We start from the raw sequence: 18939 nt of genomic DNA, 5'->3' as shown, positions 1-18939 counted from the left end.
TTAGAATCTCATGCACAGATTCTAACCATTCTTTCGGCAATCTGTCTCTGGGTACACTGCCGTTTACTTTACCCTCATACACTTGTTTTGTAAGTCGTTCATCTTTTATTCTCTCAACATGCCAAAACCATCTCAAAAAATTTCTTTCATGCTCTGAAACCGCGTTTATATCCGCAGTCCGAGAACGTAAACATTTACTTATATCCTCCCGGAAGGGGATCCCACCGCTGTTCCTCAGTGGAGGGGAAATTGCCGCGCTGCATGCTGATTGGCTTGTTAGTCACGTGACACTGTTGGGTGGCGGAAGTCTAGCGGATATAAATAATAGCTGTATCAGTGATATAAGCACGGAAGGATATAAGTGAGAGCGGATATAAACGCGGTTCCAGTATGGCAAATAGTGTCTCTCTACACCTGATTCGTTAAAGATAATCTCATTACTCAGTTTGTCCATCGGTATTTTTCTGCATATCATGAGCAGCATTTTCATACTAGTCGCGTTAATTTTACTCTTATCCTTTTTGTCATATGCCTAGGTCTCGTTACCGTAAATCACAGTCGGTATAAATATAGAATTATGTATTGATCTTGCAGCTTTACTAGATATATTTTTACATTTATAATAATGGGTCCTGCTATAAGGATCCCCCCTTCTTACCGTCACTAGTGAATATACGCTTCCAAGAAGTACGTACTTCAGGGTGTCTACTCAAATCCTGAAAAAAATCCCTAACAATTCTATGTTTTTTCCGGGTATTTCAAGTATCTTCTACACGCAAAAAAAAGAACCTTACAGTTTGCTGAAAACCAAGTTGAATCTACCGATCTTTCTAGTACGTATATGGACACATGACAGTTCAGTAAACGTTACAATTATAGGCAAATAAGTATGACTATCAATGATGGTTACTAGTACCGATTCTCAAGTGGTGCTGACCTGCGGATCAATAGATTTTACTGATCCAGTCGCGATTCTGTACAGTTCCTGGATGCTGAAATTACGAATTATCATGTCAATTTAACGAATAATATAAAGAGATCTGAATGATGTTATCGGCGTAGACTACAGTTAAGACAGCACTATAAATTGTGAAAAAGTATTGTTAAAAATAATTAATAAATAAGCGTCGGGTTATTTCTTATAAATATTTTCGGATATACTTATAATTAATCGTTATTTGTAAGCTATAATGCTTATAATACAATTAAAATTTCGCACGCTATGGGGGGATTCGAAAGCATAAACCTAAGCACGCAAACAAAAATCGTAACCACTACACTAGTCTACGAGTTGCAATCTGTAAAATTATTTTGAAATGCATTTGTAACTGAGTGTGGTGACCTCGGGAACGACTTCTGAACAGTCAGCTGAAACAGTCACGGAACAAAAACACGTCTTCCTACAATAAATTCTTAAGTGTACGATATCTGTGAATAAGTTGTGCCATCCAAAATTGTATTATTTTTATAAAACCCCGTCCTTGCAAAGTGGAAATATGGAGTAATGTGACGACTGTCACAGAAATGTCAAAAAGGAACGTTTTTTAGGTGATGCAATCCGTTCATTGCCGATTGTGTCCTGAATTTATCCGGTGCTCCGCGCGGATAGATCGCGTTGCGACTTTAGGGGCGAGTTGAGTAAACCGATCGGATCGGTAGCATGTACCGATCTTTCGGTAATGTCCACTGCACTAGTATTGTAATCTCGGTTCAGTGGATTTTACATGTCGTTCAGTATGTAATACGAGGGAATAGAGGTTGTGAGGGTGTTACGGATTTTAATAATTGCACAAATATTATCAATTAATACAGAAATTGATTACTATTCTATAACAAGCGTCGTAGGAGTAAGGGTCGGGAGGTGGCCGAAATAGGACTGAGCTCGGACCTAAACGCAGGTACCTATGTACCTTCTGTACCTTAGAGAGAGATAGCCTATTGCTTTCATTGTCTGTCTTTTCCTAATTCTTCTCGCATTTTCCAGTCTCGAAAATTCTCTCGTGTCGTCCTGTGGTACCTTACTTGACTAGTTATGCTGGCTTAACTATTGCACTATTAAAATACTAAAAGTACAAGGTTGCTAGAGAAAAATCAGAAATAGAAATACAGTATAAAGATAAATAATTATTGAAATGAATTAATTAATCTATACAAAACTATTCGGCCACCACAGAGGTTTATTTTACTGAAGGATAACCGTTGAATTAACCTTAATTTCATTGCGACATTTACGAAATGCTAAGTGATTTTGACATTTTCACTCCCTTATTAAGAGCAGTTTATACTGCTACGGTTACAAGAAACCTTTCACAATTCTTGATAAGTAAATATTACATTTCTTTTTTCTTCGTGTAGGTATAATTTTTCGCGTGTTTATAATAAATATTTTTGTTTACTTTCTCGGAATCCAATGAATATTACAAGAGATTCATAAATATTTTAGAACGATAGATTAAATAAATAATTAAATAATGCTAACTTCATAATCATTCCTTGAATTTGCCTTTAATTTGTCTTTAAAGTTTAAAGGTTTTCGACAAAAAATGTAATAGTTAAATTTTCAGTTATCAAAATTGTTTTTTCGCAAAAATAAAACAGATTTAATTTTAAAACAAATTAATTGTACTTTTTATCCAACTAGTTTGATTTTCAACCAAAAATATGAATTAATTACTAAATAGATCAATATTTAATTGTAATACTTCAATTTTTAGACAACCATTTTTTTTCATAAAAAATTGATTCATTTTCAAAAAGAAATATTCATTTTCTAGCAACAAAGGCGAGTTCTCAAAAAGTTATATAAATTGTAAACAACAAATTTCAATTATGCACTAATAAAGATCAATTTTCAATTAAGTTAATGAATTTTTAACTAAAATTATTATGAATCTTCATCTGGAATAAATGAATTTTAAAGAAAATAAAGAATATAAAGCTACTTTTGCATATAAAGAATCAATGTTATTCAATTTAATATTGAAATTAAAATAAAATGAAGCATGATTTAGAAAAATTGCTTGACTTAATCAAAAATTACCCTGACATCTCCAGATTTTCCCAGGTATATGTACAAATTCCCTGAAAATTCCTGGTTTCCAGATTTTCTAGGTATTTTCCAGCCTGGCATTTATTAACTTGTTCTGTTCTTTAATCGCTCCGGTTGATGTTGTACATTTTTTCCTTAAAACGCCATATAATTAGTTTATTTATTTATCATATTATTATATTGATTTATTTACTCTTGTATTCTTCTTTTTCTAGATCCTGGAGAATGCATATATGCTTGCTCTGCAAACAATGAGACCACCGGTTATAGACCTAATTATATCACAAGCTACATCACTGAAGGATATCAGTTGGAATAAGGTTAATCAAATCTTAAGTACGCACTATGGATCAATGGCAGTCGAAGGTATCGACAATACAGCAGTGATCGTCGACAATCTTATCGACAAATATTTTCCTCCTGTTGGAGAAGAAGAAATTGTCGGTTAGTTAAAATTTTCTAAAGAAATTTAAGAACCTAACATAATAGTACATTGTTTATCAAGGGCGTAAAGACGCCTATTTTGACACACGAGACAAAATATCCGTAAAGCGATGTAATTTTTTTAAAGGAAAATATAATTTTCTCTATCGGGCGTAAAGTTTTATGTTGCGGGCCGGCTGCGAAGAGCGCATGCACTAACGTCTTATGGGCTGGAAGCGGTCACCTTACGCCTGCTTCACATGGATGAAAATGTCCGTTTTCAAGGGCGATGGACAAAAAAATATTTAATCTTTAAGGTTATTTGAGAGTCTGTCACAGGACCAGTTTTACATGTTATCATACTCTGTGGCTGCATAATTCGAAAAATGAATATATTGTGATGAAATTTAAAAAAATTGTTGACAAGAAAACAAATAAATTTAACCCAAAATGACCCTAACAAAATAGTTAAATATTGAACAAACTAATTTTTTTTACAAGATATTTGATTTTGTAACTGAATATTTAAATTTTTATACTACAAAGACAAATTTTTAACGAAAATAAATTTTTTAATTCTTAAGGACATATATTCAATAAAAACATAATAGTTAATTTTGAAAATCAAAAGATTGATTGAAAAATGAAATTTTTAAGAAAGTTCAACTTTAATCTAAAAAATTTAACTTTTAACTAGCAAAAATGTATTTTAAACTAAATAGTCAAATTTTCAACCAAAAAGATGAATATTTTACGAAGAAGATTAGTTTGTTACAAACTGAGACGGATTTTCAACAAAATAGATAAATTTTGTTACTAACTTTTTGAATTTTGAAACAAAAGAGACGAATTGTCAACGAAACGTAGAATAGTAAATATTTTTACCGAAAAAATTGGAATTTCCAATACAAAATAGTCGAATTCTACCAAAAAAGAGTAAGCAAACAAATCAATTTCCAATCAGTCGAATTTCTAAACAAAAAGAATAAAATTTCAACACACAAATATGAATTTTCAAAGAAATAGATACATTTTCAAAGAAAGAGATAAAGAAACTGTCAGTTAATAGAAATTTTATAAGTAAAGTACAGAAAATGAGATTAACAATTGTATATTATTATATTCTGTAGCTATATAATTTTAAAAATAATTAAAATTAAAAATACATAATTAGTATAATTCGGAAAAATTCTTAAAATCCTTTAGAATCCTTCAACATCATTAGAAATTGTTTTAATTACCAGGAATAATTTAAATTATATTTATTTCCCTAAATTCTATGTTTCATTCCCTAGAAGTCTTTGAAATCTTTGGAAATTCAATAAAATCCTTTAAATTGTGTGAAATTCCTTGAAATAACGTAAAACGACTCGAAATCATTTAAACTACAGATAAGTTTTAAAAGTCCTTCAGAATTCTTAAAAAGATCTCCTTACAATTTTTTTAAATTTCTAAAATCCTTTAAAATAAGTCACAATGTTTAGAAATCTCATAAAATCCTTATAAAAAGTCATAAAGTCCATGAAAGTTTCTCGAACTCCGTCCCTTAAAATCATCTATGATATGTTTTAGAAATATTTTAAATTTTGAAAAAAAAAATATGGAACTTGACCGACTTTCTATTTAAAGAAAATATGAAATAGAATAATATTCTTTAAATTTAGGGAAAATTCAATAAAAATCTATCATGAACTGGAATTTAAATATAATTCTGTAAGAATATTTCAAAGAAATCACATAAAAGTTACCTGATATACTTGGAAATATTTGAAATCATTTGAATCCCTTAAAATTCTGAAAGATTCAATAAAATCTTTTAAATCACGCAAAGTTCCTTGTAATGCAAGAATGATTGAAAATCAATTTAGGTCTTTGAAATCGCCAGAAATCTGTTGAAAAATGTCATGTTATTTCATTTTTTCAAAAGTGCTCCAAACAATTTTGAATATCTTACAAAATTTGTTGAAATCTTTTGAAATCCTTGGGAATTTAATTAAGTAATATAAATTGATTAAAATCTCTTGAAATTAAAAAAAAAATCAGAAATTCATGAAAATAAGTAAAAATAATGTTAATTCTCTCGAATGATTTAAATTAGACTTATTTATTGAAATTTCCTTTAAAACTACGTTCAAATACATAAAAATCATTAAAATCGTTAGTTATTCAATAAAATCCATTAATGTTTGTGTCCTTTAAAAAATTAAAATACCTAAAATACGTGAAAATGACTCGAAATTTTTCCAATTACTAGGAATCCCTTGAAAATTCATTTCACTTAATTTATCTTCCAAAGTTCTCCAGCAATGCCCTGACGAATTCAAAAATCCTTCAAAATTGTTTGAAATTCGTTTCAATTTTTCAAATGGATTGAAATCCTTCAAAATTAGTTGAAATTTTCGAAGTATTTGAAGTGATTAAAAATTTCCTGAAATTATGGAATCTGGTGAAATCGCCTCATATTTGTTGAAATTCTCTTAAATATCTTGGAAGTCCTTGAATTTCGTTGAAATTCACTATTGTACTGCAATTTTTTGGAATCCTATAAAATTTCTTGAAATATAGGAAATTTCGTGAAATTCCTTGTAAACCTACCTTAAATAAACAAATAAATCATTTGTTTAAAGTTTCTTAATTTTTTTAGTATTTAAATATTGTTTATTTATATACTGATTCTTGTAAAATGATTATTTGTAATGATTCTAGAATGATTGATTTTAATCTAATTTAAATTTCTTAAATTTAAAGAAATTCATTACAGGATTGCATGGGATTGGATGAGATTGCATGGGACTGGATGAGATTGCATAAGATGCGGAAAGAGGGAGAGAGAGTCTTTAACCCAGATTGTACTAGTAATTAACCCATCGGGAAATTTCTGAAATTGCTTATAGAAAAAATATATTTAAAAGTATTATTTTTTTATCGAACCTATCAAGCTTTTTAAACAGGATAACATGTGACTTTCTCAAGGTGACCGTTTTAATCAAAGAACAAAAATCCCGGTCATTTCCCGGTTTTTCCCCGGTTCGCAAATATTTTTCTCAGTCAATAAAATTTAACAAACCGAAATATAAAGCTAAACAGTAAAAGTACAAGTAGCACAAAATAAACAAGAAACTAAAGCATTTAAAGTGGAACTCTTAAATTTTCAACTTTCAAAATTGAAGTTTAAAAGTTTTTAAATTCAAAAATTTTCTATTGAATTGTTCAATAATTTACACGTATAAACTGGAAGGTACGAATACTTTTCCACTGAATAAGTTCATGTTTAATTAATTTAAAATGCAAAATTCAGAATTTTTAACATTCATAAATTATAGAGTTCAAAGATTTAGATTAAGTTCCAAAAATATAAATCCAGGTTAACATTTTCAATACTCTAAATTAAAGAATAAATCAATTAACTGTAAAAATGGTCAAAATTATATTATTCAGTTATTTTAGGCTAATAAATATTCTTAAATTTACATTTTTTCAACTTAAACGTTCTTAAATTAGAATTTAAAGTATTTCAAAATCTTAAGAAATCTAGAAGTAGTTTTAAATTTTTTCAAATTTAGCTTTATTTAAAAATTTTTTTCAAAACATCTCAATAACTTTAAAAATTAATTGAGTTTGTTCTACAAATTTTAGAAAATCCTATGAATTTAAAAAATGTCCTTAAAATTTAAATTTCTAAATAACAATTAAAAAGTTCTTATTTTTATTAAATATTAGAGTAATTTTAAGAGATATTTAGAAGTTTCAAAAAGATTAAAAATTAATTTAGAACTTGAAATGATTGCAAATAATTTTAACGAAGTGTGCTTACCGAAAAAATGTTATTCGTAACGAAATTTCAGTGCAAATAATCACAACCTAATTTTTTTTTGTAGATTTTTGCAGTTTATAAAAAATTTAGAGGCTTTTCGCGAATTGTGAAAGGCTCCAAACGAATAAAAACATTTTATTAAAATTCCTAGGAAAATTGAAAATGATTCTTCAGTTTGAAATATTATTTTAACAGAATATTCAAAAAGATTTAAAGAAAATTCCAATATGATTAAAAATGACCCAGAAAGAATTTAAGGATTTTTAAAATTTTTAAGATTTTCTAAAAATTGTAGGAAAAATTTTATTCAGTTTAAAATATGTTTAGAAGTTCTAAAACTTTTTTCAATTATTTCGTTTAAGTTACTTTAAATCATGTAAGTTTTTTTTATTAATTTTGAATCTTTTCAAAACTTCTAAATATCTCTTAAAATTACTCAAATTTTTCTAAAAATAATACGGGTTCAATTATTATTTATACATAAAAATTCAACAATTTCGGTTAGAAATTAAACATTTTATTAAGTAGAACAATAAAACTTGCAACGTTAAAGTGTTAAAAGCTTTTCAACATTTTAAGAATTCACAGCTTTTTCTATGTCAAACATTAAAATTTTAAATTGTTTACTTTTAAATATTTGGCTTCAATTTAGTCGTCTTAAATTATAAGTCAAATATTACCAAATAATAAATCATTTTCCTTTTTTTTAATAAAATTTTTTTAAAACTCAATGGGTCAAAATGAAATCATTCAGACTGAAACAGCATTTTTAATTTAAGATAAGCCTTTAATTACGAATTCATTACGAATCTGGAAATTCTTTAAATTTCAACTCATTTTTGAATCGTTTTATCAAATCCATTATTTTACAGTTCTTAATACTTAAAGTACCGATCCATTTTAAAAATTATTTATTTATATTTACAGTTAATAAAATAAAACTGTTTTTTATCAAAAATTCTCAACCTCAATTGTTTTTAATTGTTTAAGTCTTCAAGACTGCACGTTAAAATTCTTTAAGTTAAAAATATAAGCTTACAAATAAAAATCTAAAATAGAAAATTTTTCAAGTAAAAGATTTTCGAACTACGTATTATAAACTGAATAATATCATAATTTAAAAAGATATGAATTGAACTAGTTATTTAAAAAAATGTTGAAATCAAAATTGGACAGATTTTTCTTCTGAAAATTTGTAAAATTCTCGGTCAAGAAATAAATTCACTGTAATTTCCCGGTCTCAGAAAATTCCTGGTCATTTCCCGATTTTCCCGCTTTCCCAGTCCAGCGGCCACTCTGCATTCTGATATATGCCTTTAATACTAGAAAGTTCACAGACTCTCACAAAGCGCCCGGTTCACGGGACTTTGCATCTCACTAAGCGCCCGATTAGAGAACTTACGTCCCTAAAGGCTTGGTGTCTCGTTCATGCATTCATACTCCACGTTCATGGCTTTTACCGAATTTCAATCAAAAGACTGAAAGTGGCAAGGAAGTGGCACTTATCGAGAACAGCCACTTAATGAGAAAAAACACTCTGTGAAAAAAGGCACTCAGTCAGAAAAGGCACTTCTTGCTAAAAAGGCACTTAATGGAAAGGCGCTTTGTGAGAGTCTACTATACAATGAAACACTTCCAATAGGCCTCCCTTTTATAGTCCTTCCGAGAATCGAAGCCGCACCGCAGGTAGGTGTAACAGGACCTGCTCCGGGTACGCGGGGTCTGCGGTTGTCACTCAGACGAGCACTCAGGCGTGAACAAACAAAAGCGGAGTGGGCTATAATGAGTTAGTTCCCACTCACCGTCAGCCTCTAAATCGGCGCTATAGTAGAGTTGCACTGTACTTACTATTTTTCAAAAAAGTTTTTTTTTTTAATTTCAGATAAGGCTTCAGTGGATGATGACAAACTTCTCCACACGTTGCAAACAGTTGGACATCTTTCGAATAAAGCAGCTCGTCGAGTGTATACAAATATGCTTTATCATTTGAAAACTTTAAACAAAGATACTTTGAAGGCATACATTTATACTCTTGTGGAGTTTCTTCAAATTACGCGTTGTTTGCATGCAATCAACGATAAAGTTCAGACGATCACGAGTCCTCCGAAGAAATGCGAGACGAAGACTGATTGAATATTCAAGTCGAACAATCAGTTTCTCCACAACATCTACACTACTACTTATATTTATTTTTAATATCGGTTTCATATTTTATATCGTGCTACATTTTTGTTCCATTTTCCAAGAGAAGAGGGAAAGAATTCATTATTATTTGAGAAATAGCGTCATCAGTTTATCCCCAGGAATCCTGTACAGAGTTTAGATTAATAAGAGCTTTTCAAAAAGTATTTTAATTATACATAACTGTCATATTTAGTTATAGAAACTGAATTTTTAAGGTTGTGTATCATGTATCTTTTCTGTGAAACTGTATGAGTGGGTTTTGTTATTCTTAATTAACTATTCTTAATTGCTGTAACTTGATATACATTTTTTAGAATAATAAATATTTTTTAGTTTGCTAAGTAGTCACCAACAATTACGCAATAAAATTTGCACTCAGTTTCTAACAAAAATATTTTCCGCCCAAATCTTAGTTTGGCTTTTTTTATGGTGGTAAGAATCATTAGCGCAACGTAGAACTCTGCATGGATTAAGGAATCCCAAATTAAAAAAAAAACGAATTTTAAAGAAAATAGTTCAACTTTTAACCAAATAAATAAATTTTCAAACCAGAAAGACGATTTTTTTCAAACACTGTTGAATTTTTAAGAAGAAAGTTAATTTTCAACTAAAAAAGATTAATTTTCTATCATAAAAGATGAGTTTTCAATCCAAAAGAACGAATATTTAACAAAGCCGTTAGATTTTCGACCACCAAAAATAAATTAAAGCCAAAATGACCTTAAGAAAACAGTTTAATTTACAAGCAACAATTCAAATTGCAACAAAATATTTGAATTTTTAACCAAAAGACGAATTTTGAACAAAATGCATGAATTTTCAATCAAATACGTAGTACTATTTTTTAAGTATAATAGTTAAAAAAAAATTATTTTCAACTAGCAACATTTTGTAAATAATAATTGAATCCTTAACAGAAAAAATTAATTTTGAAAAAATTCATGAACTTTATACTAAATAGTTCAGTTTATTAATTATTAAGAATAAATTTTAAATTAAAAATGGAATGGTTGAATTAAAAAAAATAATAATAATGTTCAAAGAAAAGATTCCTTTTTCTACAGAAATTTTAAAGGGAATACATGCATTTTCTAACAAATTGTTCAATTTCCAATAAAAAAAGTTTTAAAAAATAATTTAAAAAAAAACATTTTTACTAGTTATTCTCAAAAAAACAGACGGATTAAAAAAATTAAATCTTCAACTGAAAATATCAATTTTTAAGCAAAGGCATGAACATTATACTAATCAGTTCAATCAGTTCAATCAGGTATATCAACTTTTATCCTAGTGGCGAAACGTTTTAACTAGCAAGAATGTATTTTATCCAAAATAATTCAGTATTTAGACAGAAAGATGATTTTTTTACCAAAAAGATTAGTTTTGTACAAAATAAGACAAATTTTCAGCAAAATACATAAATTTTCAACCAACGTGTTGAATTTTTAAGCCACAAAGACAAATTCTCTATGAATTTTTACAAAAAGGATTTAAATTGCCAATTAAAAATGGATGATTCTCAATAAAACAGTCGTATTTTTAAACCAAAAGAGTGAAGTTCATCATTCTCAACCGAAAAAGAAACAAATTTTTAACAAAATATGTACTTAAATTTTTATACTAAGTGATAAAATTTAAACTAAAATGACGAATCTTTAACTGGGATAGTTAAATTTTCAGGTTAAGCGTAAATTTTCAACAGAGAACAATTTTTTTAAACTAATTAGTTAAATATTCAAACAAAGAGATAAATTTTTAACTAAATGATGAATATTCAACAAATATACACGATTTTGAAAGTTTATTTTAACTTTCAATCAAGTAGTGGAATATTTAATTTAAAATATACATTTATAATCAAATAATTGAATTTTTAACTAAAAAAGATAAACTTGCAACCATAAATGAAACAGATAAATTTCCCGTTGATAAAATAATTTTCAACTAAATATGTAGTAGAATTCTTAATCGATAAAGAGTTCAAATTCGAACTGAATTAATGAGAGATGATGAGCATTTTACTTCCCCGTTATGATTAATTAACAAATATGTTTTCTTTCTCATGAAGGAAGTCATGATAATAAAATACAAATAATTCAATCAAAACGTCTCTAATCAATGAGTTTTTTCTATTCTTCTATTAACTCTGCGTTATGTTAATAAAAAATGTCTTTCTTCTTAAAATAGATTATTCAAATTATATGATAACTTCCTTACTCTGTCATAAAATGTATCAATTTTATAGATCAATCGATTCGTCTAGAGTAAAATCATCTTTTATATTCTTACATCAACTTTGAACTGAGTCAAGGGAAAAAGTTTTTCTATTTAAAAAAAAAATTTTTACTATATAAATATCCACAAGTTCCGGACTCTTCAATACAATGTATTAACATTCAAAGTCAATCAATTTGTTCAGGATCAAGGAATCATGTTCGTTGTTGCATCCGTTTTGAATTATGTGGATGCAAAAATGTTAACTAGCAAAAATCAATTTTTCAAATATTATAAATGACCATTAATTTTTTATTCTTTAAGAAAATGCACTCATAGGTCATCAACTTCAAGTTATATGATTGACAACATTTTTACTAAAAAAATGGATTTTTCAAGTAATATAATTTACCAGCACTATTAAAACTTACGAAAATGCTGAGTGAATAGAGTTGAATGAGGCTGGCCAACCTAAAATAATTCCTATGAGCAGTCTTGAAATTCGAAATTAAATGTATATATTAACGCTTATAAAAACGCTTATAAAACGCTTGGAAGATCACACCCAATGGTAAAAATACGATGCACACACAGCAATTTTCAATGAACGTGAATCGTCAAGTGTAGGTTCCCGCAGTAGTTCAGGCATCTGGTAGTTTTGTTCCATAATAAATATAACCTGCAATGTTTTTAATGAGAAATTTTCGTTTTGGGTTCCTTTTTGACATATCAAAAATGCTGGAACAGACCAGTTGCCAAACCCGGTTTTTTTTAAACAGTTCCAAAAGTTACTTTTGCATGGACGGATAATTTCCATTGCATTTTAGACCAAATTTTCAACAGAAAAAAGAAAGAGAACAAGATTCTGACCATATTTTGTTTAAAAAAAATCTGCTAACTTCTATTGGTTCTGAGTTATGATACATTGAAAAGTCCCCATTTTTTTATTTTCAGCGAAAAATCACTAAGTTTCAAAAAACACTGTGTATCTTTGCAAACAATTACTGTACGAAAAAGTGTTCCACATGTGAGTGGAACTAAACTTAATTTTCTGTAATTACAAAAGAATAACAATATCCTACCTGTGATAGGTCATGAGTTATGACTCCTCAAAGTGGGCCATTTTAGCCAGTTTTTACGGGCAAAAAAGTGGACTTCAATTTTTTCCAAATAAATCCAGCCAAGTTCAGTTTACGTTGATTGTGCCAGAGAATGAAATAGAGTCTACAAAATCTGCGTATATTTAAAAAAAGAAAAGTCTTTCAGACCTATTATTTTAGGAATTGTAAGATTTCAAACATTTCATTTTTTTTTCATTTTTGACTAAAATCGAAGAAGTTGTGTTTTTGCAAAATACCTAATTTCCTGCGAATCCCATTACCAAGTTCCTAGAGAGTAAATGAAAGTAGAGCCAATTTGGCGTAAGATCGAAAAAAGTGTCGTAGCCCAAATAGGTCACGAGATATGACCTTGGACTTAATTTTGATGAATTAAACTATTTTATGAATTTATTTAAAGAGCATTTAGATACAATCAGTTTATGTAATTACTTTTTTCATTCATTAATTTTTTCTAAATATTAAATTACGTTTGATATGTAATTACTTTCAAGTAATCAATTAGTTAATTATTTTCAATGCCAAAAAATGGTCACAGCATATTATGCACAATTCACGGAAATCCCTGAGGATTACAAGTTTCCTGGAGGTCAGTATAAAATTAAATGCAGAAAAAGTATTTATCAGAAAAAAATGTTATAAGAAATTATTTAAAAAACGATTTGTTTATCGATAAAAAATATAAATCACATTTTTAATCAATGATAAATACTTTTCTGCCATAAAAGTAGTCAAAAAGTACTCAACAGTGGTTATAGTAATATTTTGTTATAAACAATTATGCATAAAAATATTTGCTTACGGATAAAAAACTTGTTACATATTTTTAATCAATTACGTTGCATTTTTTGCCACAAAAATGCTAAAAAATGGCCAAAAAGTAAACATAAGTAGTGATAGCAAGCTTTTGTTACAAATAATTATTTATTTATTAATGTCAAAAGACGTATTATACAAGATAAATGAATCATATACACTTATTTGTGACAAAAATTCCTAAATATGGCCGTGGTTCTTCTTCACGGTACGCTCAGGGTTCTCTACGCATGAAGAGTGCACTTTCCAAGGTCATATCTCGTGACCTATTTGGGCTACGAAACTTTTTTTCGATCTTACGCAAAATTGGCTCTACTTTCATTTACTCTCTAGGAAATTTTGTGATGGGATTCGCAGGAAATAAGGTATTTTGCAAAAACACAACTTCTTCGATTTTAGTCAAAAATGCAAAAAAATGAAATTTTTGAAATCTTACAATTCCCAAAATAATAGGTCTGAAAGGCTTTTTTTTTACTATACGCAGATTTTCGTAGACTGAACTTGGCAGGATTTATTTGGAAAAAACTGAAGTCAACTTTTTTGCCCGTAAAAACAGGCTAAAATGGCCCACCTATCACAGATAGGATATTGTTCTTGTTTTGTAATTGCAGGAAATTGAGTCTAGTTTCACACACCTGTGGAAAACTTTTCCGTGCCGTAATTATTTGCAAAGATACACAGTGTTATTTGAAACTTAAGTGATTTTTCGCTGAAAATCAAAAAATGGGGACTTTTCAATGTATCATAACTCGGAACCAATAGAATTTAGCGTATTTTTTTAAAACAAAATTTGTTCAGAATTTTGTTTTCTTACTTTTTTCTATTGAACATTAGACAACAAATTAGAACAAGACAATGCAGATTAAATTTAAATGAAAGAATATGGTAATATATTATAATTGATGCAACAATTTATTTCTAAATTCAATAATTACGATGTTTTTATTATCTTTTTACAATAATTCCATCATAAGCTTTACATCGACAGCCTCAGTGTCTCAGTGCCTCAGTATATTAAAAAAAAGAAAAATCTTTCAGACCTATTATTTTGGGAATTGTAAGGTTTCAAAAATTTCATTTTTTTTTGCATTTTTGACTAAAATCAAAGAAGTTGTGTTTTTGCAAAATACCTCATTTCCTGCGAATCCCATCACAAAGTTCCTATAATGACTGCAGGGAGTCCACGTGTCAGAAACAAACTCCGCAATCCGCTGATATCTATTTGCATTCCAAACTTCCAAATGTTTAGGATTTTAATACGAGCATGTTTTTTAATTATACTTTCTATCAAATAAAAGATGAGTGATAGTTTTTGTGAATTTGAAATTGATATAAGCCGACTGTTAAGTTTCATAACCTAACGATTGTAACTTATCAATTTTTCACTTTCAGTTTGCCTTAAAGTTGTCAAATTTAAGTATTTTTTAGTAAATCATTTAAACTATTGAAATTTAAATTTCTTTACTTTAAATTAATTATTTTCTATCGGAACAATTGTTTCTCAGTCAGGTAATATCCATTCCTAATCGCTGGTGAATGGGTCTCAGAACAAAATACGTTGCCCATTAAAAAAAGAATGTTTTTATTCAAAAGTCAGCCTAAGTATAATGGGTGGCAATCTGGAATTCTAGTGACAGATACGCAATTCAGAAGGCATGTAAGCCCATTCAATTAAAAGTGAGTGAATTTTTGTTTCCAGAGTCGATCAATCGATTCATCTCGAGTCAAGGAATCTTTTATATTTTCTACATTAACTTGAAATTTAGTTCATAAAAAATTTTTAGCATCAAAATCGAGTTTTTAAATAAAATAGATGACCATAGCCTCCTTACTGTTTCATGAAATGTATCAATATTATAAGTCAATCGAGAAAAGGTTTACTATTAACACCCCATTTTTTAAATATTTTAAAGTGCTCATAAAAAAGGTTATAAATATATATTTTTTAATCCTTAGGTTTTTGTTTTGAGATATTAGTGCTAAAAGTAAATCTTCTAAATTTAAATAATTTATCTGCAAACGTCTTTAAGTTATCCAGATCCACTTCCGAAAATTTTTTTTAAAATATTGAATTATACACTCTTTAGTTAAGGGGTGACGCCACTCTAGGATTTTGGAAAAATTGATTTTTGTATGTTTGACTGGTATCGCAGTTTAGAAGTAAAAAAATGTAAAGGATTTAAGTGCTCGTGAAACTTTAAACGCCTTTTTCTCACAAGAACTTTTTTTACAAACTGGAAGGACGTAGTTATTACTTGTAAACCGTTGCATAGACCGATCTGAAATTTTTACAGTAGCTTCACAATTAAATTCTCTATGTAAACTGTTTTTTATAAACAATGTACTGCTTATTTTTTGACAAAACCCCCGATTCATTTCTTCAAACGTGCACTATTTCTACAACATTTGATTAAAAAAAAACCTTACGCAGCTCTGTAGTCAATAGTATATAGATTATAATTTTTTTTGTTTTTCTTTCCGGGTTTTATACTTTACGAGAAAACCAGGCTTCGTCACCACCATTTTGTATCAAAATTTAAATTAAAATTTTTCATACTTTAATATGTGTTTAAAAAAAACCCTTTAAAAACAAATCCTATTACTTTTTTCATACTCCTAAAATCAATCGTCAAAGTTAGGCTTTTTTCAGCTGCTAAAATGGTGTTAACCCTTAAGGGCATGTGACACAGCTAAATACCTATATTACCGACCCCAGTTTATCAGCTCACTTAATGTTTTTTTGAACCTAAGAACTTTTTTTGTAAATAAAATATCGAACTGAAACTTTGGAAAATGTATTAGAGTACAATAAAGTACGTTTAGGTACTGCATTTTGGTAGGAACTTCACTGAAAATTATTTCATCTTATTTCTGAGCCTCGACATTTTTTGAACGTTCGAACTTTTTTATACATAAAATATCGGTCTCAAACTTTGAAAAATGCAAGAGCCGAAAGAAAACTACGTTTAAGTACAAAGCTTAATAATAAAACTTGTAAAAAAAATATTTCAACTATCAATTCCATCGGCACCAGCCGGTAACATTGTACACAAAAATACGAATCCTCTAGAGCCTCGTCTAGTGGCCGCCAGGGTTCGTATTTTCGTGTACAACGTTACCGGCTGGTGCCGATGAAATTGATAGTTGAAATATTTTTTTACCTCTTTTATTATTAAGGTTTGTACTTAAACGTAGTTTTCTTTCGGCTATTTCATTTTTCAAAGTTTGAGACCGATATTTTATGTATAAAAAAAAGTTCGGATGTTCAAAAAATGTCGAGGTTCAGAAAAAAGATGAAATAATTTTCAGTGAAGTTCCTACCAAAATGCAGTACCTAAACGTACTTTATTGTACTCTAATACATTTTCAAAAGTTTCAGCTCGATATTTTATTTACAAAAAAAGTTCTTAGGTTCAAAAGAACCTTCAGTGAACTGATAAAGTGGGGTCGGTAATATAGGTATTTAGCTGTGTCACATGCCCTTAAGGAACGTTAAATTAAACAAATTAAAAAAAAAATAATGTTCCTGTGAGGAAGCAAACAAGTCTTCCTGGAAACATAGGAAAAGTGATTAATTTTGTTTATAAAAAGGAGAAAACGGCGTAGGGGAAAGAATGCGAAGTCTGAAATAGAAAAGATAGTTTCAAACTTTTCGATTTATTATTTGGAATGGCATCTTTTCCTTTGTCAAAACATTGTTAAGATATATTATTACGATAACGAATAAATGTTATCTCAGTTCATAACTTTACTTTAAAAAAATTAATGAAATAAGAAGTGAATAAATAAAATAAGAAATAAAAAGTAGACAAATAAAAATAAATTTTAATACCTACTTGTATTGCGAAAAATAGCTTGATCACTAGAATCATGAGTTTTGCAAAAAATGAAGCGATATTGCGTAATTATTGCATGAGATTTAATCCTGAATTGATGATTGAAGAAAATGATTTGACAGAACGTTCGTAGTATATTCGAGTAACAAGTTCCAACGAAGTGACCCCCACGTTTTCACGAAAAGCATTACTGCGCAAAAGCAGTTGTTGGTTCAGTAAAGTAACTAAAAAAATTTAAACCCTTTACATTTTATTTAAAAATAAATTTGATACATTTTTATTCTAATAATTAATTAAAAATACATGTTTGTATCATTTTTAATTTTTAATATATTAACAATAAAAAAATCAATTTCAGTTAAAAATATGTAACCGTGCAATAACATATATGTAAATTTTTATTAACAAATATGTAAACGTTTAGCGACATATATAAGAGTTATGTAACAAATATGTAACAGGTACGAAATATGTAACAGATACGTAACAAATATGTAACATTTATGTAGCAAATATTTCACAGTTCTGTCACGTATATTTAACAGTTATTCAACAAATATGGAACAGTTCTATGATTGTAGTTAGATTTGGCAAACTGTTATTTAAAATGGAATTTAAAAAATTTGACCTTTAGAGATAAGAGTCAAAAACAAATTTGATCCTTTTAAAAAATAGGCGTATTTTACAAAATTAATTTCAAAAGAAAACTTAGGTTTTTTTCTCGTTCAGAGCTTTGAGGGTAAGAAGCTGTAGTTTTTTTGTTTGAAAATAAGCTTTTTTCATTTTTATTAATAATTTTGTTTAAAGAAATATTTGACCATTAAAAATTAAGGCCAAAAATAAACTTGGCTTTTTTCATAGAAAGGCTTAAAAGAAAATTTGGGTTTTCTTCCTTCAAATACCTTGAGGCTGAAAAAGAAATTTTAATTTTGAATTGCCGAAAATATGTATTGAGTGCTCCGGTATGGGGAATGACGCTTGCGAATGGACGCGGCTTTCTTATATGAATTTTTTTACCAATCATAAACTTAAAAGAGTGTATTTTTATAAAAAATGTCAAATTTCTTTGTATTTCATTTTTGGATATCAAATTTGTTTGATTCGGAAAATCCTTGGAAATGTCCGAATGGTCGATCAATGGAAAGTGCCTAAAAAATGTCGAAACTATATGCATAGAATATTCTAAAAAAAATGATTTTTTCATAAATGGGCGATAAAAATCGAACTTTTGAACCCCAAATTCAAACCAAAAAAAGAAAGACATGTATTTTTTCCAGAAAGTCAAATTTATCTTTTAGTTTCATTTTTGAAGGTAAAATATTTATTTTGTCGAAAAATGCTTATGGTCACTAAATTAGAACAGTTAATAATCGCCGAAATAGACAAAATACACAAAAATCACCCCTTTAATTAATATGTAACATTTATGTAATAAATGATTCAAAATTACGTTATACATGTGTAAGAATTAAGTAACAGCTGTGT

At 28.5% G+C, this 18939-nt stretch overlaps 1 protein-coding gene across 1 annotated transcript in view; it reads left to right on the top strand.

The window, feature by feature from the left end:
* The window catches only part of LOC117170954, an 86307-nt gene that overhangs the window by 49353 nt on the left and 18015 nt on the right, over window positions 1-18939 (top strand). Inside the window, exon 10 of the mRNA XM_033357995.1 lies at window positions 3265-3493. Coding sequence (XP_033213886.1) covers window positions 3265-3493 — 229 coding nt within the window. The remainder of the gene's footprint in view (window positions 1-3264; window positions 3494-18939) is intronic.

This window comes from Belonocnema kinseyi, chromosome 4 (assembly GCF_010883055.1).
Source record: "Belonocnema kinseyi isolate 2016_QV_RU_SX_M_011 chromosome 4, B_treatae_v1, whole genome shotgun sequence".
Taxonomy (NCBI): domain Eukaryota; kingdom Metazoa; phylum Arthropoda; class Insecta; order Hymenoptera; family Cynipidae; genus Belonocnema; species Belonocnema kinseyi.
The sequence above is the reverse complement of the archived record's forward strand: the minus strand, read 5'-3'. Positions and strand labels throughout refer to the sequence as shown.